We start from the raw sequence: 27,288 nt of genomic DNA, 5'->3' as shown, positions 1-27,288 counted from the left end.
CTCTCCTACTTTCCTATCCTCACCTAGTTTTCTCTCCTCTTGTTTCCTCTCCTCTCATCTCGGTCCCTCTTCTCATTTCCTCTCCTCTCCTCTCCTCCTCTCCTCTTCATGATTAAATACTTAAATGCCCCAGAGAGTTATTACCCCGACTCGTCTCTCTAAATCTCTCGAGTGTGAGACGCGAGCGAGCGAGCGAGCGGTGGAACCTGTTTGATGAATTGAAGTAATGACTGTCAAATTAAAGCCATCTGCAAATATTCAAATATTCTACCCTGAGCCGAGGAGAAACACTGCTTCAGTGTGATCATCAGAGTTTCATTATACGAGGGATTCCCCGTCTATATGTTAACGGTCGCTGTAAACGCGACAATATACTGATGTTACATTATTAACGACAGTCAGAGCAGGAGCCATATTGTTTTCAGGTTGTCCGTCCATCTCAGCAACGCCTCGGAAATTCTTCAAATTTTGGCACAAACATTCACCAGGACACAAGGATGAACTGGTTAGATTTTGGTGGCTAAAGGTCAAAGGTCAAAGGTCAAAGGTCAAGGCCTTGTGAATGTGATATCTCTTCCTCAAGGGAATCCCTTCACATTTTGCACAAGCCTTCACTTGGACTCAAGGACAAACTGATAAGGCTTTTGTGGTCAAAGGTCAAAGGTCAAGGTCGCATTTTCACACAGCAATTATGACAAAATTTCACACAAATGGTTCATATTTTATACGACTCAGGATCAACAGGGACGTAACCACGAGGTGGTAATTCTAGTTTAATAAATAATCTTTTAATTCTTGATTAATCTGCTGATTGTTTCAGTATAAACTGTCAGAAACTACAGAAAAAATCTCTGTTTTCATTTCAGCTGTTTTTCGATTCCTTGTTTTATTCGATGATCAGAACAAAACAAAAACAGTTTAATGTCATTTATGATGAAAAAGCAGCAAACGTTCACACTGGAGAAGCTGGAAGCAACAGGTGTGTTTTAGAAAAATGACCAAACGACTGATTGATTATCAAAGTAGTCGCCTTGATTTTCTGTTGATTGACTCACAAACTAATTAACTAATTGTTGCAGCTGTAAATTAACTCACACCACGATGATAATCTGTTGTCAGCAGTGACTTTATATTCACAGTCAGTCGTCTTGCAGTCGACTGTTTGAAAACTTTCTTTTCATTCACTTTGTATTCTCGTTTTCACTCTGCTGCTGCTGCACTAATGTAAATTCTCTGAAGGGATCAATAAAGTTTAATTTGATCTTATCTGGTGTTTTCTTCATCTTGACCTTTTTCTTGGTCAAATCTAACGACTTTTTGTTCACACACGATGTCATCTCCATCTCCAGACAATTCATCAGGATGCTGAGAATCATAATTTCATATCTGTGTGACTTTCTTTTGCTCGTATTTGTTCCTGTTATTTGCATCAGTGTCACTTCTCCAAACAAAACATCACGGCTGTGAAACAGCATCTGATTTATTTCTCTCTCTGCAGGTTCACTGCTCCACAACTTCCACCCCACCATCTATAAACTTTACAACTTTCTCCCCTCAGTGTCTCTCTCTTCCTCTCGCTCCGTCTCTAGGCAACAGAACAAAGGGGGAATCACCACGGCCATGGTGTTTGACTGGTACAGCTCAGCTATTTAAAGCAGGGCTGATGTAAGACACAGAACATCAAGTATTTCTTTAAGAGGCCAGGAACAACTAAGAATACTCCTCCAGGTTTTTTCTCAAAACATCCTCAGAAATCTGACGCAAACTGACAAACAGATTATCGACAATATCAACACGTGTAGAACAAAGTATTAATCGAGATTCACCATATTTTTCTGTGGTTGAAAAACTCGTATCTCACAAGGCTTTTACCATGAGATATGAGACATCTCAGCAACTAATGTATTTATGATATTTCATGCAGCATCAAATATGAGCCACAGTTATACAGATACTCGCTCGGTTGTCAGATTATTAGGAACACCCAGCTGAATCCAACAGTCCTGCAGTAAATCCATGTGCAACAGTGTTGAAACTGTTGATTTAACTTTTAGAAGTGTTCGCTAATTTCTTTAAAAATCAGAAACCGAAATCTCTCATTTACAAAAGTTTTCAGGGCGTCTGCTGAGGTCGGGTCAGAGCTTCAGAGGTCGTCTGCAGAGATGGAAGAAGCTGCAGCTCTCCATCGGTCAGGACGTTATCTGTTCATGTGTTCACACCTGTTCACGTGTTCACACCTGTTCACGTGTTCACACCTCTGCACCCCGGTTAGAATCACTTTATCTGTAGACCAGTGTGTGGAGAGATGAGACTTCCTGGAAATAAATTAATTACGTAATTACTTACCATTTTGTAAAGATCTGAGACGCTTATCTGCTCTTCATCCACCATCTCAAACTCTTTCCTCGGCACCAAGTCCAGACCCAGGTGTCTGAGAGAGAGAGAGAGAGAGAGAGAGAGGGAGAGAGAGAGGGAGAGAGGGAGAGGGAAGGAGGGAGAGAGAGGGAGGGAGAGAGAGACAGAGAGAGGGAGAGAGAGAGAGAGAGAGGGAGAGAGGGAGAGGGAGGGAGAGAGGGAGAGAGAGGGAGAGGGAGGGAGAGAGAGAGGGAGAGAGAGAGAGGGAGAGAGAGAGAGGAGGAGAGAGAGGGAGAGAGAGGAGAGAGAGAGGGAGAGAGAGGAGAGAGAGGGAGAGAGAGAGGGAGGGAGAGAGAGAGGAGGAGAGAGGGAGGGAGGGAGAGAGAGGAGAGGAGAGAGAGAGAGAGAGAAGAGAGAGAGAGAGAGAGGGAGAGAGAGAGAGGGAGAGAGAGGGAGGAGAGAGGGAGAGAGGGAGAGAGGAGAGAGGGAGAGAGGAGAGAGAGGGAGGAGAGAGGGAGAGAGAGAGAGAGAGAGGGAGAGAGAGAGGGAGAGAGAGAGGGAGGGAGAGAGGGAGAGAGGAGAGAGAGAGAGGGAGGGAGAGAGAGAGAGGGAGAGAGGAGAGAGAGAGAGAGAGAGAGAGAGAGAGAGAGAGAGAGAGAGAACCACATCAGTGTCTTTTATTTAACCTTCACACAAATGATATTTCCGATATGGATACAGGTACAGAAACCTTTACACCAGCCTGTGCACTTTAACACACACACACACACACGCACACACACAAACCCACACACACACACCCACACACACACACACACACACACACACGGTGTATTAAAGTCATGTGAGCTGCGGCCTGCAGGGATGTTGTTCCTGAGGATCACACACACACACCTCTCACCTTCAGGCCGTCGACCTCGGTCTTAAAGACACGGAGCAGAATATTCTTAGAAACAGTGAAACGGCCTTAAACTGCGACCGGGAGACTGGGTGTCTGTTGCCGTGTTAATCGGAGCAGGGCGGTAAATTTTGTTTAGCCACAGATCCGGAGGCAGCAGCTCGTTCTCCGGCCGATAAAGTTTAAGAACTGAGGGCGGAGGGTCGTATCCATCACGTCTCAGCTGTGCCAACAGAGACCGTCCTGCTGTAACGACCCTCAGGTCGCCTGTGCGGCACGTCATTATGACCCACAGTTAGGTTTGGTTGCTTGGCGACGTCTATTGTTCAGGTTGAAGGACTGGTTGGACCAACATCACTATATTTGTACTTGATTAACAAAATAGCTGCTGATTAATTTGATTGATCAACTAATGAGAGTAATAAGATCATTTCCCTCAGATTTGAAAGAACTCGCAGAAAGTCACATGAAACACAAACTGACAGATGATCTGCGCGAGTCTCCAGCCTCTGATTCTACTGCCGGAGCTTTCTCTCTCAGAGGAGGCAGTGGAGCTTGTTTTCCCATCATGCAACCTTTCACCATGAATTAGCTTTCAGGTAAGAGACGCCGCTGCTCGGCCTCCTGCTCGTTTCTGTCTGACACATCACTTTCTCTCACCAGCTGAGGACTAAATCAGGATTCATCCACTGAACCAGACTAATATCACTACGAGCAGCTAATTCCTTCTTCTGAACTCTCTTAATCAGCAACAGTAATGACGGATCCAACGGTCAATGTCTGTAGTTTTGCTGTTTCTGAGTTCTACTGGAAACTGGAAGAAACGCGCCACGTTATCCCAAATACGAGGCTGTAATAATAACAATCCTCCTCCTCCTCCTGATGACCTCCCAGTGTGTCTCGTCCCCACAGACCGTGAAGTGGAGCTTTAAATAACCTGTAACAGTCCCGGCGAGCCCATCTTTCATTTCTCCAGTATTAATAACTCAATCCCAACACAGCCGACGGTTTCTCGCCATTTCATCTGTTTTCTTTCAGCCTTTCAACGAGCTCCCACGAGTCTCTTCAACCGACGGCGTACGGCTTCATCCACCTGCCTCCAATCACGCTTTTATTTGCCCTGTGTTTGTGTGTGGGGAGCTCCCTGATCTGCCGTCTGCAGCACAGACTCAGAGGCCAGGCCGTCTTCAAACATCCACACATCCACGCACAGGATTTCTCTTATTTTTCTGAAGAACTTGCTTCAAGTCAATAACATTATAAACATGAATCAAGCTTTTTTTTTCGAGAACTGAACCAGAGATTTTGATTCGATCAAAAATACAGAGTTGCAAAAAGGCTTGAGCAACATCCAAAATATAATATTTTTTATTTGGGGGAATTTCTGGGGGGAGGATTTTTATTTCAGATGAGATAAGATAAAACTTTATTGTACATTCGATTTGCATGAAATGGAAATTTGTCCTTGACCACATGGCAACACAGTAAAAACTATTAATATATAAAATACACATATATATATTTTTTGGGGGGGATTTTTCATAATATTATTTATATTTTTGTATTTTATATTTCAGATATAAGTGATGTCACATGCCAAAAAAAAAGAGTGAATAAATAAATACATTTTCTATATTATGAAAATTATTGCAAAGGGCGGGAAATATCACGATATTTGATATTATTGAATATCGTCCCAAGCTTAGCTGCTCAAATGCCTCAGACATTTGGACTCGGCTGTATATCAGCGTTCAGGACTGTTTTACAATTTGTTGTGATGCTGATCTTTGGTAAACGTTTCGTCACAGTAACCAATAAGTGACCAGCTACAACAAGCAGGAAGTAAAAGGTGAGAGGATCAAATTAGTTGAAATGATAAAAGTAATTTACAAACAACTGAAATAGTTATAAACGAAAGAATTAGCTGAAAGTATAAATATATAAACAAGCGAATCAGTTATTTATATATATAAAGATATTTAATGGATAAATGGTTGAAATGCTTCTGTCACTGTGTGTGTGTGTGTGTTACTGTGTGTGTGTGTGTGTGTGTGTGTGTGTGTGAGTGTGTGTGTGTGTGTGTGTGTTCTCACTCATTGCCCCAGTCCAGTCTGACGGTGATGTGTCTCTTGACGTCTCGGCTCTGGTCCTGCGTCAGGTGACCGGACAGGAGCTGCCGCCTCAGGTCGATCAGCTCCATCATCACGTGGCGAACCTTGTAGAACAGATCCACCTTGTGTTTCTGATGGAGAGAGAGAGAGAGAGAGAGAGAGAGAGAGAGAGAGAGAGAGAGAGAGAGAGAGAGAGAGAGAGAGAGAGAGGGCGGGGGGTTACATTCGTCTGTTGTTGAGCACCCACACTCATATTGTCCAGCTCGTGAAGAGGCTGAGTAAGCTGTCATCCTTTGGCAGCGACGAGGCCACTGTTGCCGTGGCGGTGTGACACAAACAAACAACAGCTCTCACTGTATGTAGTTAAGGTGAACGCGCTCATTGTTCTGCCAGCCAGTTCCTGTGAAGCCTCGCAGACCGAGCCGGAGCCGACGCCAGCGTGTGTTGGCCGGGAGGAAGAGGATGAAGAGGAGCGCTGTGAGCGGATCACAGTTTATCACAGAGCTCATATCAACAAACACAGTGACTGAGTCCAGTCCACCTGTCGGTGAGCGAGGGCGACACACAGAGGGGTCCGGCCGGGGAATCGAACCGTCGACCCTCTGGCTGTCGGCTGGTTGGGACACAGAGGAAACCAACATGGAGATGTAATCGTGTTTCATGTCATTACAAAGTAAAAACCACCATGGTCATAAACATCAGCCATGTTTGATGTTAAAGGACCAAGAGTCAAACAGTGAGAGATTCGGCTGCTGTTTAAAGCCTTGAATAAATCTGCATCTGTGTGCCATCAATTACTAATAATAATAAACTAATAAATACTTATACTAATATTCGGGATCTTTAAACGCAGGTTCATGTTCCACTGACTCGTCTGTTGTCTCTGGTTTTGAGGGATTCTCTGAAAACAAAGGCAGCACAGACTCGACTCTACAATGGGTCTGCAGTTCAGTGTTTCCAGTGAGACAGCACAGCAACTGCACAAACACATGGGTGCACACACACACACACACACACACACACACACACACAATCACACACACACACACAATCCAGAATACACTTCCCGCTATAGCTTGTTCTATTATTAGCGCTCTAATTCACCCCACAGACTTTCAACAGCAGGCGCTGGGGTTAAATGTCGACTCAGTTTTTAGCTGGAAAGCTACAGAGGCAGAAATGACTGTACAGAGAGGCAGGTGCTGCGGACACACACACACACACACACACACACACACACACACACACACACGTATAAATAACACATGCAGAGGTTCAGGAGCCTGTAAGCCGGGCTGAAGAGGAGAACAGTGAACCTGCTCCTGTCGGTATCTTTAATACACACAGAACCTCTTTGCATCAGAACCGTTATGTAACTCCGGCTGCAGTGGAGGTGGAGCTGTTTTTGGGAACCTCAGCTCAGAAACAGCATCATGAGCATCTGGTTGAACATGGCAGCGGCAGCAGCAGCTTCTCCCAGTGCATCCTGGGACAGACTTTAGCCCCGGCCAAGAATAAGAACAGATACACAGTCGAGACAGAATCTTTAAAGGTATTTCTCAGGGTGTAGATGGGGATCAGTCGCTCCTCTTGTTACCTGAGGCGTCCTGCTCCACTTCAACTTTACACTGTCCAACTTTTGTCCACTTGTCCCTGTTTTTATCGTGTCTACTGTTTATTACTATTAAATATCTATTAAACTCACATGAGGAAAAGCTCAGGAGGCCAATCATTATCACTTGTTGTGAGCCTGTTCAAAAGTAATTTAATTTAATTCTTTTATCTATTTAATATTATTATTATTTTATTACGGTTTTTTAATCACAATACAACACACCTTGTTTTCTTGTTCTGTTTATTTTTTTTTATAAATTGTATTGCATTGAAAAATATACGGATCACTGTAAAAGGAATCAATGATTTTACTGAACCGGCAGCTGAAGCCTGATCTCAGTTTTACTTACAGAAAGCAGAAGCGGCTGCTGCACATTGAATCAAACTGCTTGGACAGAATACGTGAGATGAACTATACCTGAGTTAATTATTTAGAGGATTCTTACACAGACTGGTTCACTGTAGTAAGAGTACTCTGAGGTAATGTGTCCACAGGGAAGCCCCATTTTTCACAGACCTGGGATCTGTATCTCAGGAGCTCGTGTTGTGACCTCTGCTGCAGCCGTCCAGCTCCTGCTGACTGATTATCATGTTTTCAGCACTCAGCGCGGCGAGTGAACAAGGTTAAAAATACTACAACTTTTAGCCAAAGAGCGCCAAATGGATTTCCAGTAGTTGCTTAGCAACAACAAGAGTCACGCACAGCGGTTCCCCTCAGCAGCTGTTTGGCGTTTGTTTTGAAGGAGATGCCCAGTGGACACAGGAGCTATTGAAACATGTAACTATTAATGATGCAGGAGGATCTTTCAGAGTAAAAGCTTTTACACATTATCTTAATGGGCAGAGAAAAGTGCACTTTAATTATTCATTAATAATATAGACATTGGATCAATTTTCTTACTAATTAATTCTTTCATCTAATAAAAAGTGAAAAACAAGAGAAGTGCCAGCAACAAGTTACTCAGAGATAATCTGATATAAAACAGAACAGTCAGAAAAATCCTGTGAAGTTTTATTAATGATTTAATTAATTCAATTAACACACATCTAACAATCAAAATCATAATCAATCAATTATTCTCAAAAACACTTAGAGAAGTGATAATTTAGACAAGTAGACATCAGACGAGTCGGGTTAGAGCAGATGGATGAAGACCAATGAAAACAGTAATTCACCAGTGGCCAAACAGGAAGTAAAAAAACAACTGAGGTGACTCAGTCATGACTCAGCAGAGCGGTAGGACCGTAGTGTGACCTGCAGTTTATATCATCACACACAAAGGAATCCTGCTGCACGATATTCAGAGTTCACACTGAGCGTGCTTCCTGCACTGACCCAAAATAACCAAGTCACAAACAGGAACTGCATGACTAAGATTAGATATTGATCGTTTTATTAAATCTTTCACAGTGTAGAAGGAAATAATCGACATCGGCCAAATTCCACGAAACAGGATGATACAGTAAAAAAAAAAAGTTCCTGTGTATTTTAATGAGATGACGTGTCACATTCATTTTGAGACTTTACAGTCGCTGTAAACACACGACAGAGTTTCCACCAGGCTGAGAATTTATTTGTGGTGGTGGGTGGTTGTTTTCTGTGGTTACAATTTACATACGTACCCTAAACGCTTCACATACAATCTATCAGTAGAAACTACAATTTACAGATGTACCCTAAATGCCGCACATGCAGTCTATCAGTAGAAACTACAGTTTACAGATGTCCCCTAAACGTCTCACATGCAGTCTATCAGTAGAACCTACAGTTTACAGATGTACCCTAAATGCCACACAAGCAGGATAGTGGACAGTAGCTCCCACAGGTGTAAACTAGGTGATATTATCCACCTGGGCGGGGCTTCCTCTACCTGTGGGGACCAGGTTGAGCTGCAACATGAGACCCTCCCTGCCTCCGCCTGTCGACTGTATTCTGTTCCTGTACTGAGCTACAGCAGGATGCGTTCAGAGGCCGAGGGCAGCCCACACTGTTGGTTCCTTCATTGAGCCAATGTATAAAAGCTCATATACAACCACCATGTTTACACTCTTGAAGTGTGTCCTGGAGACGCTCAGCGGCACACGAGTCAGATGTAAAGCTCCCAGAACCACACACACACACACACACACACACACACACACACACACACACACACACACACACACACACACACACACACACTGTTGTTGTTTACAGCAGCAGACTGAGAGAGGAGCTGCACCTGGAGCAAGGTTCACACACACATCTACACCAGAGAGCTGCCCAGAACTCACTGCCTGTTGTCAGCCACTGGAGCCGCTGGGGAAACTGTAAAGTGTATGTCTGGCTCAAGTTCACAACAACAGTGTGTGTGTGTGTGTGTGTGTGTGTCGTTCTCCCTCAGTGCTACACAAACACACAGGAGAAAGGATCTGGAGTACAGGCGTACTCTCCAGTGTAGACAATATGTTTTTATTTCCGCAGCAGGACTGGAGACGGCTACAAAATGTGACCTGTAGCAAATCTAAACGTTTTTATTAATCTGCTCCAACAACAAACACCAACATCCACAGACGGCAGCTGACCTGGAAGTGCTGACTCAGCTGATCCAGTATTAGTCAGTTCTCACTGAGGTCATGCAGACAGTTTATCTGCAGAGCCACATGCTGCCTTAATGTGTGAGGCACAACAGACTCATCTTCATTTCACAGCCATCAACGGGACGTAGCTCAGCTTGACCAGGCCGGATTATCAGTGGACTTTTAGTTTTAAGACCGATTCACGTTATTTTATATTGTTGTTGTTAAATTAAAATGGTGCAGATCAACCAAACTAACTGACATACAAGGTGATATGTCAGTGTAGGAATAATCAGAGTCCCTGTGCAAATATTGAAGATGTCATTTATTCTACAATGTTCCCTGTTCTGTTGATGGGAAGTTACAGATGACAAAGAACATACTTAAAGCTCCTCCAGTGTAAAGGTCTGTGTCCATGTGTAGTGTGATTATAGATCAGCTCTAGCTTCTATATTAATACTGTGAAAGTATCAAAGCCTCAGTCCACAGAGAAATGCACACAGCCTGTATTCAGAAACTGAGCCTTAAAACCAGCCGTCAGGACTTCTGGAACTTTGTGATGTCACAACAAAGCAGTCACCAAGCCCCGCCCACCTGGACCCACCATCCAAACCTTGCAGGAGGTTCTGAGCCTCCTCTCTTCTGATTGGCTCACAGACCTGTTGTTACTAGAGCTCCAGAGAGAAGCCTGAGAGAGGAGATGTGAAACTACACCGAGAAGAACCACAAATAAATCTTCTTATGGATCAACACTGAGGGTGTGGACGGGTCAGTAGGGACAATAAATATTTGTCCCAGGCTCTCCTAACAGCTGCTGCCACTAATGTAATTTATTAATATGACAAATAAGAACCGACTGTTCACTTACTGTCTAATATATCTATAGTTTCCCAGACTTCATCTGTGAGTAGATATAATGTCGTGTGCCCCCCCCCCCCTCCCACCACCACCCCCCACTGTTAAACATCAAAATACAAAACTGTGATGCTTTCAAGGACACACCTTTCTAATTCTTGGAAAAGTTTACTGAAGAAAAACGAACATGTCTTTGTGCGATGCAGCAGACGCAGCTGTACCACAGAGGTCTGTCGGTTTAAGAAATAGATCACAATCACAATGAGCAGACTGACTAACAAACATGACTGACACCTTCGTCTCTGATGCGTGAAATAAAATCAGCAGGGCTGGTTCAGATGCAGTGAACGCATCACAGACGTGTCTGACCATCTGCACTTCTTTTCCTCAACAGCCAGTCGTCCACTGGACTAAAAACTGCTTTAAAAAACCAGGACTGTGGATTTATCCGGGACATCTGGCCGTCCCAGTCGGTGGGTGGATGTGCTTTGACCTTCTGACCCTCCTCTGAGTCAACCATCTTGGACTTGGAACAGGTGCAGCGGCTGCCACAACAGGAGGGAGCCGAGCCTCCTCTCCACCTCTAGCTGGCGCTCAGAATAGACCCGCCCACACCACAGACAGAGACGAGGCGCCGGCCGGCCCGTCTGTCTTTAAGAGGAAACACAGTCTCACAGGTTCGACTCAACACAAAGTTCGGTTTTTGTTTTGTTTTTTGAGTGGAAATCTCTTTTGTGTGGACTATTTGTGGATTTAGACTCCCTCCCTCCTCCCTCCCTCCCTCCTCCGTCCCTCTCTCCCCAGCTGCACTGAGTAATCACACCTTCACATCCTGCGGGAGCGAACACACAAACACACACATTAACACCGTTTAACACATCTTTACCACCTCATAAACACCATCTATCAAAGCTATTGTGTTTCGCCATCTTGACCACAATTCTACACACACAACTTTTCAGCAGAGCCGCACAGAGACCAAGAGAAAGACTCTTGAACGGCTCATGTTTAAGCCTGACATGGCGGCGTCCGGCCTCGGCTGCAGAGCTCACCACTGTCGACTAAATCACATATTTATTTTCCTGTTTATTGCTGCTTTGGCCTTTTGCTTTTCGGAGTTAGAGGAACATAATGTGAAGATCTTAATCACTCTGACAGCTCACAAACTAGAGACCCACCACAACGTCTCCCCTCCATTAACAAACACCCCCACATTTTCTGCCGGAGCATTAAACTACATCAGCGGATATTCAAACTGTGGGTCAGGGACCAAAAGGTGGGTCTCCAGAGGGTGAGACACTGTCACAGCAAGGCATTAATATATAATAGGATTTTATTCGGCCTGACAGCTTTAATATCTAATGGGACATTTGCAACACCTCTGTTCCATTAGCAGCTTCCTGCTCCGTTTTCACACCTGACGGATGAGAAAAGCAAAAAGGCAAAGTGCAAAGCTCCATGGTTTCACTTGAGGTCTGAAGTGCCCGGCTGTGTAACTGAGGAGGTTTGAATCTTGCAGTATTTCAAATATTCGTGAGTTAAAAAAGCATGAAAAATAATCCAAAAATCTAAAAATGTATAAACATTTATAAAGTTAGTTTCCTGGCGAGGGTGAAGATGAGTTTAGTGAAACATTACGTCCAGATGAGAACTGGAAGTTACGACAGACTCAAGGTCATGACTCATGATCATCTAGACTTAAGCTCTGCATGTTCTGCACCTGGGTTTAACTTTGTTTGGAGCAGGTGCAAGTTGGACAGTCAGTAACCGATGGGAAAAACACTGATCACACATCCAGGAGGAAAAACATCGATAGCAGCTGGTCCGTCGATGTTTCTCCTCCTCGGTGTTTACAGGATCTCCCGCCCTGCAGGTGCTGACTGAGCACAAATTCTCCACCTTCCTTCAGTTTGACTGAAGGTCGAAGTTAGAATGACGTAAGTTGCTTAGCAACAGTCGCCGCTCCGCGTGCATTCATGTGTTCATGCATCATAAGACCAGGCGCAGCTACAACCATCCTCCGTCAGGTTTGGTGTGAATTCAAAGACCGGAGTTAAAACCAGGGCTGAACAATGAATCCAGTGCAATATCTAAATTGAGGGAGCTGCAATTGTTTTGATAAAGGTAAAATCTGTCACAACAGACCATAAATGAAGCGTTGTGGTGCTACAGAGACAAACTAGTCTATAAATCATGTCCTCCAGACGTAAGGGAACAGGCTGGTTTTTTATATTTGTCAGTGAGAATGCAAAAACGATGATTCCAATGAAATCGTGACTCGTAGCTCAACACCTGCCAAAACAATCACAATATGATTTTTCCACATATCGTGGAGCCGCAGTGAAAACTTTCTTTCTGAGATCTGGATCCAGTAGAAAACCATCTGTGTGATGTGGTGGGACGGGAGACGTGCAGCGTGACTGTGCAGCTGACACGATGAAATGATGAGATGCGTCAGAGTCTCAGAGGGAAGTTTCCAACTTCTGGTGGATCCATGACGTGAAGAACTGAGGCTGTTTAAGAGCAAAGGGAGGAACCACCTGTAGTGTTCCTAATAAAGTGCTCACTAAGTGTTTACCACTTTCCAATGAGCACTAACCAAGCAAGAGTTTCACTGTTGCGCTGCTGCCTCCTCGTACCGGACAGTAACTCACTCCGACAAGCTGAACTGCAAATTTAATCAGGTAATCTGTAACAGATTACTTTGCGTTGTGAAGCCTCCTAATGGGACGTGAGTCTGCCTGGCACCTCCCACATCACAGGGGACGCTCACAACAGCTCTGATCCATTAACAAACGTCCTGCTTCATTTCCACGGCTGTCAGAGCGGCTGCTGAAAACAAAAGAGCTGAGGAGAATCAGCGGGGAACACAGACAAACAGCCTCTGAGTTCCTCCACTACTCAACTGTGATTCTAACAGGGTGAATCTGAACAAGACGAGATGTTGAGACCGGAGAGAAGAGATCCGTCGGTGTCTGAATGAAACCCTGAAAAAACAGCGACAAAGGAGTTCTTTGAGTAAGACACAGCTGTGGCCGCCAATGTCAAACGTTCCTCTTCTATTTTCAGTCTTGTCCTGTCGAGCGAGAGGCTGAGAGGCTGAAGGTTTTCACATGTTTTCAGAGCTTCAGCACAGAGCGCAGCAGGGATGGTGTATTTTCGTCAGCCATCACGGGAGTTAGCGTCTCCCTGCTTCCCTCATTCCTGCGGAACATGTTTCTTTTAAAGTAAACATGAAATAGATTTCAGATTGCTGAACATCTGGATTATTTCATAACTGACTGCGAGGTCACGCGCGACGCCAACAACAGCCATATTTGACTTGATGAACCTGTGGGTTCACTATGCAAAATGTATTAAATATATAACCTCCTAAATACACAATGAATTGTAATCACTGTATTCATGTATATAAATACTGTTTATAATTGTATTGCACTTATTCTGATGTTAACTCACAGTTATAGTCACATGAGGCATCCTCCTGTTATTTCTGGGATTGTATGTGAATGTTGGAAAGTCTCGACACTAGGGCTGTGACGATTATCCGACGTAATCGACGTTGTCGATTATAAAAATTATTCGACGTGGAATTTTAGTGTCGACGCGTCGTGTAAAACCACACAGAGTAAATGTTCATAGAACAAAACCGGAACTTTTTAATGGGACCGTTTATATCCATCGTCTTTGGTTTTAACCCGGATACAAGCGCAGCGCACGGACTGGGACAACGCGGTGACGTAATTGAAGTCATGTGACTACGTGAATGATTTGCGTCTGTGTAATCTATTTGAACAACACGGCGGCGTCTACCAGCAGTTCGACGGAGCGTGTGGAGCAACACGCGGCAAGAAAGGCTCGTTCACGGTCCTCCAAAGTTTGGGAAAACTTTAATCTTGACACCAACAGTGCGGTAAACTGCAGACTCTGCAAAGTGCATCTGGCATATCTCTCTAGCACGACAGTCATGCACGAGCACATAAAGAGGAAACACCCTGGTGCAGCGAGTCAAGATGTTGGACGGGTGAATTGTTATATCAAATGACTAACTTGAAAATAATTGCAATAAAATTACTGTTAGGTTAATAAAAAAAATAATCGTTAGATTAGTCGTTTAAAAAATAATGGTTTGGGACAGCCCTACTCGACACTGAACCGTAGGTGTAGATAAATATTTAGCGAATGACTGGTACAGATACCTTTAATTAGACAACGATGCAGAACAACATCAACAAATAAAATAAATGTCCTTCAGTGAAATCTAAAACCTCTCTGCTTGTGAACTGAGCCGCCAGAGTCCAAGCTGTCAGTTTGGTAAAGGCAACAGCTTCTGACACCATGCTGTGTGTGTGTGTGTGCGTGTGTGTGTGTGTGTGTGTGTGTGTGTGCGCGCGCGCGCGCGCGTGTGTGTGTGTGTGTGTTGTTTTTTGTCCATTCCAAATCCTCTCATAACCTTGTGTGAACTCTTCCTGGTGACACACACATTTACAGCACCTTGTCAAATGGGGTGGACAAAATAATAGGAACACCTGTCAACATATCAACAGCAGCACACACCGCAGCCTCCTGCATGATCACACACACCTGACACAACACCTGTTCAACAGGTTCAACACAAACTGAACAGTAACCTTCATGCAGGACGATTTCCTGCAGGACGACATGAGACTGAAGAATCTTCAGATCAGTTTGGATCCACAGAAAATGAATCATATCTGAACAGTGGATATAATCTCCTTCCATTGCATCACTTTTCAACTTTCTGGTGGGACCCAACGACCAGAGAGGGGGACAGGTGTCAGCGGTGTCCCTGCAGGTCCATGCCGAATCCTGGAAGGAAGGTGACGATGTCCCGCAGGTAAATTATCTTAAACTGTCTTTACAGTGTGAAGCTGTACGGGACCAGAGAGGAGTTCAGAGTCTACGGTCCACTCAGGACTCAGGAACTGTCAAATAAAATACAAACTTCTTCTTCTATGTTTTCAGTCGGTGACAACGTGTGAAACTGTGTTAGAAGTGTTAGAAACAAATGGATTCTGTGTGAGAAGATTAGCTTTTATACCAGTTACTAAACCCTGTGACCTTTAAAAACGTACTGGGAAGTTCCCAGTCAGATAAATACAGACTTCAGTAGCTACAACACATGGTCGGTCAAAGACTGTGATGCAGCTGCGAGTGTTTCATCACGTCTTTATGTGAAGATGAATGAAAACAGTGTGAGTTAGTGTCAGTACGATCTGCTCCTCAGGACACAGACGTCCCGTCGTTCTCTTGCATCAAAGTTTCTTAAATGTGAAACAGTTTGATTCAGTGTTTCTACAGGTTTTAATCCTCTGGTCTGTTCGTCGTGGAGAGGAGGAAACGTCTGTGGATAATTCAGCTGAACCACCGACACTGAAGGAGTCCAAACCGGGAGAAGCTGACGGCAACTCCCATGATGCCACGCTGCTTCACAATGTCATTTGTTACGGCTGTGATTGAGAGACCCTGAGCAAGTTACAGACTGTGAGTTACAGACTGTGAGTTCAAGTGTGACGGAGTTTCAAAACTGCTGCACAGGACGGATGTCGACGACAGTTTCTCCACAATTAATTTCACTTTGAATACAACTAGAAAGTTTTTAACGTGTTGTAATGGATACTGGTAACTTTACGAATGACAGTAACTCTATCCCATAATGAAACATTAGATAACTGGGGTGATAGGAGCACAGCTGGAGTCACATCTGGAATCACGGCGTCCAAAGTGGACTTATAAAAGTCAAATAACTGAGATGCAATAAAAACAAACATCAGTAGATATTTATCTTTTCATCGGCTTTCCAGTGATGGGATTATAAAAAAAAAACAAAAAAAAACACACACTACAGCTACTACAGTATATGCCAACAATGGTGTCGCCGTGGCAACGATGGATGAGTCACCATGGCAATTATATGACACTGCACTTATTAAAGCCTATAGATCAGACACAGGCGATAACACACAAGTGAGGACAAAAACACACTTTCAGCCTCTAGGGACAACACACACACACACACACACACACACACACACACACACACACACCTGAATGACAGAAGGAGATGACTGGAGCTACTTACAGGTGTGACAGGGTGATAAATCCACTTGTTTCTCTCCTCGTCTTTCTCCTCTCTCTCTCTCTCTCTCTGTCTCTCTGACTCTAACACTGGCGAGCCGTTAAACACCGATCCGAACTGGCGGACGAGAGGAAAATCATCGCCTGTCACACGACTTGAGATCCACTCACAATGCACTGTATCAACACTACCTCTCTCTCTCTCTCTCTCTACTGTGTGCACCTTATTCTGCCTCTCTCTCCTCCTCTGACCTGCTCCCAGTTTGCATCTTTCTCATATTTCTTTATCTCTCTTCTCACCTCTCTCTATCTGCCCCCCCCCCCCGTCTCCCCCCTCTCATCTCTCTCCCACCCACGGGCCAGTCTGCAGCAGCGAGCTCCTCTCCACTTTTGCGATGCAAGCTGAGAACAGACGCGACGAGGTGTGCGCTCTGGAGATAGTGATATGCGGAGCACTTGACGATAAAGACATCTGACAGCAGAGTTTATATTCTGAGGCTGTTGCCCACGAACAGCCTTGAAATGAAATGTGTGACGTGAACGATTGAGAGACAGAGAGAGAGCGAGAGAGAGACCGGACAGATGAAGAGAGATGGAAAGACAGCAAACAGTATGTCATCCTCTGCATCAACACCTCGTTTCACCTTGTTAACTGCAGCGACACCACACTCCTGCAGGAGCAGTGAAAGTTTCTATCATCAAACTCCTGAAGCTGGTGGAAATCTGATGCTTTTTGTTTCTGGGATCAAATAGATGAAGACAAGTGTTTGGTTGCTAAGTATCCGATTGTAAACTGAAAGTATACAGTAGGTGTTTTAATTAAAAAGTTACCTAAAGATAATTAAGACAAGCAATTACAAGAGTAATCATCATGAAACCACGCAAAAGCTTAACAGATACTTCCTACAATATTCACATGTTCATATACAATGAAGCAGCTGCTGTTTGCTGTGATCATTGCTCCTGTACATATTATTAACATGCACCTTGTAACTCGCTCTGAAGCTCCATATTTTCTTCTTCTTCTGTGGTTTATTTGAAGTGTTGTTCCATAAGAAGATATATTTGTGGTTTTTAAGAAACCAAAAACCATCTCAGTGTAGTTTTACATCTCCTCTCTCAGGCTTCTCTCTGGAGCTCTAGTAACAACAGGTCGGTGAGCCAATCAGAAGAGAGGAGGCTCTGAGCCTCTCTTCTGATTGGCTGACTGTTTTCTGAGTGATCCAATAAAAATATAGCAGATTTCAGGTAAAAACACTCAGAGAAACCAAATCCTGCAAGGTTTGGTTGGTGGGTCCAGGTGGGCGGGGCTTGGTGACTGCTTTGTTGTGACATCACAAAGTTCCAGAAGTCCTGACGGCTGGTTTTAAGGCTCAGTTTCTGAATACAGGCTGTGTGCATTTCTCTGTGGACTGAGGCTTTGATACTTTCACAGTATTGATATAGAAGCTAGAGCTGATCTATAGTCACACTACACATGGACACACACCTTTACACTGGAGGAACTTTAAATGGAAAACAAGTTCTCCCTCTGTGTGTGAAGTTAATGAGGCTTCAGCAGTGTGCACTTTATTGTTTTGACACACTCTTTAAAAAATTGTGAACCTGGCCTTTAAATATGGAAACCCCTGTTTATATAGTATTTAGCATTTTTACACAGCTGTGCAAAACAGACTTGACCACTTCAGATAATCATTATATATTAAACAGGGTGAACTGGCAGTCAGCCTTTCTGCTGGAACCAGCTCCCAACAGACTGTAACTGTAAAAACTGCTCCGTTCTCCACGGCCTTCGTTTCATCTTTTAATGTTGCACTTTAATTAGATATTACCTGTTTTATAATCTGTGTTTTATACTGTTTTATTTTTGTGATATACAAATAAATGTGCTTTGTCTCGGTGCAGCTGTCTTTAAAAACAACATAACAACACCAGCCCAGAGATACATGTCCATCTCTTTCTTTCTCTTCTTTACCTTCAGTTCATGTCCTTGTGTAAACTGATGACAGGTCGGTGTCTGCTTCGCCTCTTCTTGGGCAACAGACGCGGCGGACAACTCGCACAACACACTGGTGAGATGATGAAGAATATGCTTCAGTAGCTGCTGGTGCTCTGGCAGCAAACAGGCGACCTGCTGAAGAGCTGGCAGACTGGTCGACTGTGAAACGACCAGCAGAGACTCACAAAGACACGAGCGGGATTATGGGAAATCCTCCAGCTTCACAAATGTTTGTAAAATAAAGTCATTTGGGAGTTTTTTTTTTTTTTTGGTTTTTATTTTGGTGTATTTTTCTAATTTCCACAGGTAATTCTCACTGAGACCATTGATCCACTGACTTTTGGACAACAACAGTTTCTGATACTGACACGGTTTGTTCAGCAATCAGTTACTGTATGTTACAGGCTGTAAACCAACTTCACCACGGTCACATGACTTCAACATCATCGCCACTAAACTTCAACTTATAGTTAGATTTAGTTCTGACCTCTTTAACACAAGCTTTTCCTCTTGTGAAGTCAGTAATAGTTTACAGACGCGTGAGTATTTAAACACGAGTCTGTAAAGGTTTCATTCACACACTTGTCAGCAACCGGACTTTTTTAAGACACTTTAAAACTTCGACTCCCAGTTGGCCGGACCCTTTACTGCATGTCTCTCCCCCACTCTCTCTCCTGTATTTCCTGTCTCTCTCTCCACCTTTCCCTCTTGCGACTGAGGTATTTACTGACGACTTCAGACGAGGGAACAGGAAGTGCTAAAATGCTAACTGACTTCCAGGTTTCCAGGTACCTTCAGTTTTCTCTCTGGGCTCAGCAACAGTTGATTTTCCCCTCCGGACACAGTGGCGTCACTTTGACTAACGCTCGTTAACACTTCTCCTTCTCTATAGGCACCTGTCACTCTGACAACACGCCGGCTGCAATTAACCGCCTCTTGATGGATGACAGTTTGATGAGGCATGTGATTGGTTGTCTGCTTCAGCTCCGGCTCTATAATTAGGTTGATGGTTAGGAGGATGTGGGCTTTCTTATCTTTCTTATGCACCGCAGTGTTCAGCCGGTGTCTTTAACAAAGACCCATCAGCTTCTAGGACAAGAAGGAGTCACTGCTCCACCCCCCCACTCCCCACCTCCACCCCCCCCCCCCCCCCGTCCACAGTCATCTCTCCTCACAATCTATCAAACACAGAAATACAGTGTGAGAGACAGACAGAGAGATGAGAGTCAAAGGTCAAAACCAGAGGTGGCGTTTTAACACTGTGCTGTTAGCTTAGCTACACAGAGCTGTCAGTCAGACCATACAGGAAATGGCAGCACAGGCCTGGGGGGTGGGGTGGGGGCGGGGCAGATCAGATAGCACACTGTCATGTACTGCATGTATACACTAACACTGACAGACTCAGTGTCCATAAGAAAGGTTGAGTTTGAGGTACTGTCATAAGAGCTTCAGGTCCATCACAGCCCTTCATGTCTTCTGACAGCGACACAGATATTAATATCCTGGCGTCCTGGAGATGAAACATGATTGTTTTTCTTGAGAGGCTATTGAGCTCAATATTTTTTATTTCTTGTTTTATGCTGTGTTTTAATATGAGGTGTGTTTGTACGATCTTGCCAAGTCTCTTGTAAATGAGATTTTTCTTTCTTTTTTATCTCAGTGGGACTTCCTGGTAAAAAAATAAAGGACATAATAATAATGAAAATGCCCATGTAAGAAAAAAACACTGCTGCAGGAAATCGTGTGGAATCATAATGTAAAAACTAAATATAGAAAATACATTCTTTATGTTTTTTTCTTCAATCCATTTGTATGATTTGGGTGTGACTTAATATTTCAATTAGGGATCGATAAAGCATGACTACAGTGTTTTGTAATTGAAAGAACAAGAGCTGTGCGTCCCTGCCTGAATATGAACATTGACTATTATTGGGACTTTTTTTTGTTTATACTAAGCGACAGATGAGAAGATCAATACCATTCTCTTCTCTGTACATTAAATATGAAGCTATGAAATTCACCACTTCCTTGAGAATTTTCACATTGAAAGTTTTGTAGCTTTTAATTTTAAAGAAATCACGCTCACTTTGAGTCTCCTTTATTTAATGTGACTGAGTCTGAACATTTCAATGAAAACATTTCCTGGATTTTCTGTCCTCCAGCTTTCATTGGATATTACTCTCTCTCTCTCTCTCTCTCTCTCTCTCTCTCTCTCTCTCCTCCTCCTCTGAGCTGTACACTGTAAAAAGCTTCAGATGTATTTCTAAAGTAATTATCAAAAAATAGCCATCATCATCATCATCATCATCATCATTAGGTCTGGACACACTTTGCCATTTTTACAACAATAAATATTTAATGAGCCTATTTTAGCTGTGACGGCTGCGTCTGCTGAAATAAAAGACAAACTAATTGGAGGAAGAGGAAAGAAAGACGGAGACAGTCTTTAAGACGAGACACTGACTCTCTCCTGGAGACGAAGTTTAAATGAATCTCAGCCGGATTTACACCAAACGACTTCTCAAGCGACTTCAAAGAAATTTCCAATGAAAAGATGAAACCATGAGAGCCGCAGCGATCGCGTCACCTCCATCGCCTGGTGTGAGGTGAGCGACCGGCTGTTTCAACCCCTACCGCTGTTGTTGTATCAGAAATCTGCTTTTCTTTCATGTAATTGGCTGAAAGTAACACGGATGGTTCCTTACTAAACTTTTTGCAAATGTAATTAATTATCACTATATTCACAGAATTTTAGGTGTTTTATTCAAATTTGCAGCATCTGTGGTTTTCACTCCTCTACTATGGTTTCAAAAGAGTATCGTGACTAAACTTTGACATTTACTTGTCTGTGATAATCCCTCAACATATGTTCCTCTGATTGTAACTTTAGTCAAAATGATTCAAAATGTAGTTTTTTTCTAACTCAAAAACAAGTTATATTTTTTTATGTAAATGAGGTTCATTGACCATAAAACTCCAAAACAAAGTGTAAAAGTCGCAGGAATGAGTTGGAATGAAGGTGTGATGCAATTATTGGGTAATAACTTTATACTATCCTAATTTTATACCAGGAGGACAAAAGGTAGAAGGTCGACGGAAAGACAACACTAGGGTAAAGTCAGGGAAAGTTTTGCAGCAGCAGCTTTACATTTCTGAAACATAGTTTGGTGGCTGAGCTGTGGACGTCCACGTACGTCTCTGTCTCTAAAAACTCTCACTTGAAAAGAGCAGAATCTTGAACATGAAGACAGACGCTTTCTGAAGTCACAGCTACGACATGTTGCGAAGATTTATCCTTAAACCGCCCGACCGACCACACAGCAATTATCTCCAGACGGCCAAAGGAAGAACCACCACTAAACCACAGAATCAGCTGAGCGCATCTTTCATTTTCTACTAATCATCAATATTTGATGGATGGTTTGAGGCGAGCTGTTTTATTTTTATTTTTTATTTTCTCTGATGCCGCATCATAAAGAGCATAGCAGAGTATCTCCAGACATTTTCTTCGGACTGATTTTCACTCATGTTTTATGGATTCAGTAACATTTTGATTTTCCTTTTCTTAGTTCTTAAAATCACCAGGATTTATCTTGACTTTGGTCTTTCTGCTTCTCTGTATCAGTTTTATTTAAATGTTGTTAAATGACTCCAGGAGGAAATTTGCTTCAACATTAGTCTCTTTTAATTAATGTTAGTTTCTCTCCTCTTCTTTTTTTTTTACTTTATCTCTGAGTGTGTGTTTCTCTTTCGCCATCTGCCCTCCTGCTGCAGATTTCACTCAGATTACAGGATCACATTTATTTTCTGGGCTCTCTTCGCACTGGTTAAAACCTCATGATGCACATTTTATTTTTCCAAAACATCACAAAAGCAACTTCCAGGCTCCATGAATAAAATTAAATTACATAACACATGCAGGGTTCCTGCAAATCAAAGTCTTTTTAAGAGCTCAATAAATGAACAATGTGGAAATGATTTCTCTTACTCAGACTTTTATTTTTGCGTTCCTGTAAACGAAGATTTAAAAAAGAGGCAGAGTAGAAAATTCAGTCCATGGAAGTTCAATAGCACAGAGTCGACATAAGTAGATGTCGACTACAGCAATAAAAGATGTGAAGCACCACACCATTCATTTTGCATGTTGGTAGAAATAAGTATTATTTCCTATTCCTACTAAACATTTTCTAAATCCTACGACAAACTTTAATATAATGTTTTTTTGTGTTTTGTAGAGCAGACTGTAGAATGACTTTTTTGTTTTCTGAGTAGAAATGATCTCACTACCGACCTGCGGACCGTCGACTGTAGTTTTATGCCAAACTATTAGGTCAGCGCCCCCTAGTGTGTTGGCATGACCACACATTAAAAATAAAACCGTGTCTGTGAACAAAGCGACAACAGCGAGGAAAGAGTGACATGAAACCATAGCACCATCATTATTATTGGCTTGTTGGATTTGTTTTTTCTCCCAGTCTTAAACACACTATCTGCAAATTTAATACCTACAACAAATTTACCGTAAATATGAGACATTTTCATTTTAATTTTAATTAAATTTTATTTTAATTTCACTTTTTTTTAAAGACCCACGGGAATTCTTCTGTGTGTCATCAGGCCTTTCCTGTTTGATGATGTGCATCTGCATGAACGCTCAGCTACATGTGAATGTGAGCCTGTGTATCTGTGAGGCCGTGTTCCCATCATGCACTGCTGTCTTCTCTACAGCGTGCTACACTGAGCTCTTCGTGTTTCCTGGGTTTAACTCGGCTCTCCGTGAGCATTTACCACCATTTTCTGAGACTTGTTTGACTGGATTATAATAAAGTGTAAGAGGTTGAAAGTTCATGAAAACACACTGTGAGTTTCAGCTCTGAACTGTGTGTGTGTTTTTCATTTCTCCTCCACAGCCGCAGAAAATGTCACTGCATCGTAAAACTGAAGGAGCTGGATGAGGACGAATTCCCCACCTGCTGCATATCTGTCCTATCACCCCTCCCTCTGTTTTTACTTTCTCTCGTCTCGGCTTCACACACACACACACACACACACACACACACACACACACACACACACACACACACACACACACACACACACACACACACAAACACACACACACACTTGTCTGCACATTTCACAGTGAAGAAATGTCTCCCTCTGTGTTTATCCCTGTCTTCACATCCCTCCATCATTGTTTGGTTGTCACTGCTCCCTCTCCTCCTCCTCCCTCCCTCTTCACACATTTATCCCCCCTCCACACACACACACACACACACACACACACACACACACACATACACACACACACACACACACACAATATTATCTACTTTGACATCAGCATGTAAGAGACAACGGGGGGGGGGGGTGGATTAGAGAATGAGAAAAACAAAGGAACGAAGAGGCAGAAGCAGAAAACGAAAAGATGGGCTGAGAGAGGGAAAACCAGAGCGAGAGAGATAGAGAGAGAAAGAAGGAGAGAACAATAGAAGGACTAATAATCATGACGAGGACAGAGCGGCAGAGACGTCGAGGAGCATCGTGTAATAACTTTCTCCATTTCCTGATTTTATTCTTGCAAACTCAGCTTTTGTCTTTTTCTTATTCAGGTTTTTCTGTGTCACTCGTCCTTTATCTGCCTCTCTTCTCCTCATCATACGATCACAGTGGAGCAGTCGACTGTCACAGGAGGTCGACGGTGTAAACGACTCACATTACACAGCTGTTACAGTACAGAGTGCTGCGTCAGAGCTTCAGCCATGCTAACGGCTCTGTCAGGCTACACTGGTGCTAAATGCTAACAGCAGCATGCTAACATCAAATCATGACAATACTAATGTGCTGACGAGCAGGTGTAATGTTTACCATGTTCACCCTCTTAGTTTAGCTTGTTAGCATGCTAATATGTTGAGATATGTCAGTGTGATAAGATATAACCGAACGACTGAACTTCCACCGGCCTCAAAGATCCGGCCAATTATTTAGTCTTAAACTATTTTCAGTTGCTGGTCGTTCTCTGAGCGGATCCAAACCGTAGATAGTCCGACAGTTTAGGTACTTTTCTTTGTCTTTGGCTCTAATGTCAGTCTGTAGATCAGAGGTGATTCTAGAGTCCGACGACGACACCAAACAACGAAAACACTTTTTTTAATTACAAATGTTCGTTTTAATATGATTTTCCTAAATATAAATATAAAGAACAATTAAAAACCTAAAAGAGAAACTAAATAACTTCACAGAGTGATGTGTGTGTGCGACGCCTCTGACTGTGTTCAGTTCAGCGTAAACAAATAAAGGCGTCATAACGAGGGTTCGTCTTAACGACAGGATCTCTGTATAAAAGGGTTTAATAATTTCTACCCTCAGTGTTTCTGTCTCTCTGCTGCTCCTCTGTCAGTTCTCTCTTCTTCCCTCTTACATATTTACTCCCTGTCCCTCACCACTGCCCTCTCATGGTCAATCTTTCATTCATTCACTTCACTAACACGTCTTCCTGTCTCATATTCTTTTTTTTATTCTATATCTTAGACTCTATAGACTCTATCTTTGGGTTGCTCTCTCTCTGTCTCTCTTTCACACACACTCTCACATCCAGCAAAGTGTACATTTCCTGAGGCAGTGTGCAAAGAGCATACACACAATACACTGGAGAGAGAGAGAGAGAGAGAGAGAGAGAGAGAGAGAGAGAGAGAGAGGTTGAGTGTGTTCACCACAAAAGGACACAGAGTCAGAGACGTCTCCTCATCGACAGCCTGCATCACCACGGCAGAGGACACACATGTATCGCACATGTTCGCGTGCATCTGTGTGTGTGTGTGTGTGTGTGTGTGTGTGCGTGTGCGTGTGTGTGTGTGTTAGAGAGAGAGTGAGTGCGGGTGTCACTCGGCCTTTTCTGCTCCGCTGCATTTGTCACCTCTCCAGGCTTTGGTGCTGCCGAACATCCATTAGAGAGAATTCAACATGTCAACGTGAGTTTATTCTCCAGGCCTCATCCATGTGTCACTGCACCATGCACACACTATAGATGGACTTTATCATTCTTTACCATCCACCCCTCTATCTATCTATCTATCTATCAATCTATCTATCTATCTTTTCATCTGTGCACACGAAGCACGAGCGTTTCTTGTCGCTGGATTTACAGCAGCTTCACGAGGACATTTGCTTTTTCAGCGACAAAACTGAGTCACTAATGGGACGTCTGTCAGGAGGGAAATGGAAAATCTGTCATGCAGAACCTGACAAAGACAGTTTTGTCTTTCATCTATTCAACTCTGGCAGGGAGCAAAGACAAAAGTCTGTTAACTCTGAATAAAGGCACAGAGTGACAGCGCTGGCAGGACATGAGGAAGATGAGTGATGAAAATAACCGTCGGAGCAGAGACAGTAGACGGAGGATAGTGACGGATTTAGATTTCAACAAGGTTTAAATCACAGAATCCCCGTCCCACTATACATTCACATACAGAAGGAAAACTAATAAAACATATACTGTGACAGAGACGGTGAGCAGACAGACGTCATTAAAGGAAGATAAGAGGTGATGGATGGACAGAGGAGGTGCAGAGGATGATGAAAGTCTATGAGAGAAACAGGCGGGAGAGAATAACAGTGTCAACCTCCACAGACGAACAATGTGACTGTGAGCTATAAAGATCGTGTTCATATAATGTTTGTTATTGCTGTAACATTTTCAGCTCAAGCTCCAAAGTCAATAAATATCATCTGAACTGCTGAAAACAGCATCCAACACGCTGCAGGACACAGAGCGGCGCGGTAATGTGTGTTTATAGAAAAATAAAAAAGACCTTTCATCGTTAGTTCATCGTTAGTGAGTGTTTATTACTACCAGTTCAGAAAAGCAAAATATAAGTGTATAACAAGGACATGGCACCTCGCCTGGCAAATAGAACTTAAACTGTCAGAGTCTATAATCAAATATTGTAAATGTAAATAAATCCGAACCAATGGTCCTGACGAGAGAATCAATCCTCCCAACATCCTGAGGTACATCTTCAACCACCCTGTCACACACACACACACACACACACACACACACAGCATGAACATCTGAAACGCACGCCTGAAGCTAATGTGAGATACTTCACATATCTGAGGAGAAACTGGAAGTTAAAGGAATCAGTGTTTTTGTCTGTTACTGCAAATTGTTTCACTACAACTGTCTCTGCGTCTGAATCTTGGCACATGAGCTGTGGGTGTGTGAGAGCGTCGCAGCTGTCGTCCCCACAAACATAAGTGAACATCTTTAAGACGCAGCAACCTGCTGCTGAGGATCTCATCAATGTGAACTGAGTCAAACATTAAAGGAGAAACGACACCTGCAAGAACCAATCGAAAGCCGAAGACAGGACGTGCAACAATAAAAGCAACTCACATTGAGGAGCTGAGAACGACTGGACTGAAAATAAGAACTTCAGTTTTACTTCGATTTAATTGAAGAAAATTTGGAGACATCCAGCTGCTAACCTCGAGCAGACACTGGTGGTTCAATTTGAGAGATGTCGGATGAACTGCCCTGAGGGGAGAATATATAATGAAAGTAATGAATATAATGAAAATAAGATGGGTCCAGGAGTTGACCCCTGAGGCACACCACAGGTAAAAGGAGCACAGGTTCAAGTCTTCAACTGAGACAAAAAACTTTTTGTTTCCAAACTTTCCGAGACTACAGCAGGACGTGACACAGCTGCAGGCGTCTGGCAGCTTCGCCTTTGTGCACGACGAACCAAAGTGAACAATAAAAATAAAAAATCTGCAGTGACACTTGTAAGTAT

The 27,288-nt window shown here is 43.2% G+C and overlaps 1 protein-coding gene across 8 annotated transcripts in view; it reads right to left on the bottom strand.

The window, feature by feature from the left end:
- LOC130185850 (dedicator of cytokinesis protein 3-like) overlaps window positions 1-27,288 on the bottom strand; it is a 184,838-nt gene that overhangs the window by 57,670 nt on the left and 99,880 nt on the right. For 7 of the 8 annotated variants that reach the window (XM_056402628.1, XM_056402566.1, XM_056402575.1 and 4 more), the window contains exons 6-7: window positions 5,347-5,495; window positions 2,347-2,431 (exon numbers count right to left, since the gene is read on the bottom strand). In XM_056402628.1, the coding sequence (XP_056258603.1) occupies window positions 2,347-2,431; window positions 5,347-5,495 (234 nt within the window). Of the gene's footprint in view, window positions 1-2,346; window positions 2,432-5,346; window positions 5,496-16,495; window positions 16,772-27,288 lie in introns of those variants that run through there. The other variant, XM_056402618.1, reaches the window with a different exon arrangement.

The sequence above is a fragment of the Seriola aureovittata genome, chromosome 2 (assembly GCF_021018895.1).
Source record: "Seriola aureovittata isolate HTS-2021-v1 ecotype China chromosome 2, ASM2101889v1, whole genome shotgun sequence".
NCBI lineage: Eukaryota > Metazoa > Chordata > Actinopteri > Carangiformes > Carangidae > Seriola > Seriola aureovittata.
The sequence above is the reverse complement of the archived record's forward strand: the minus strand, read 5'-3'. Positions and strand labels throughout refer to the sequence as shown.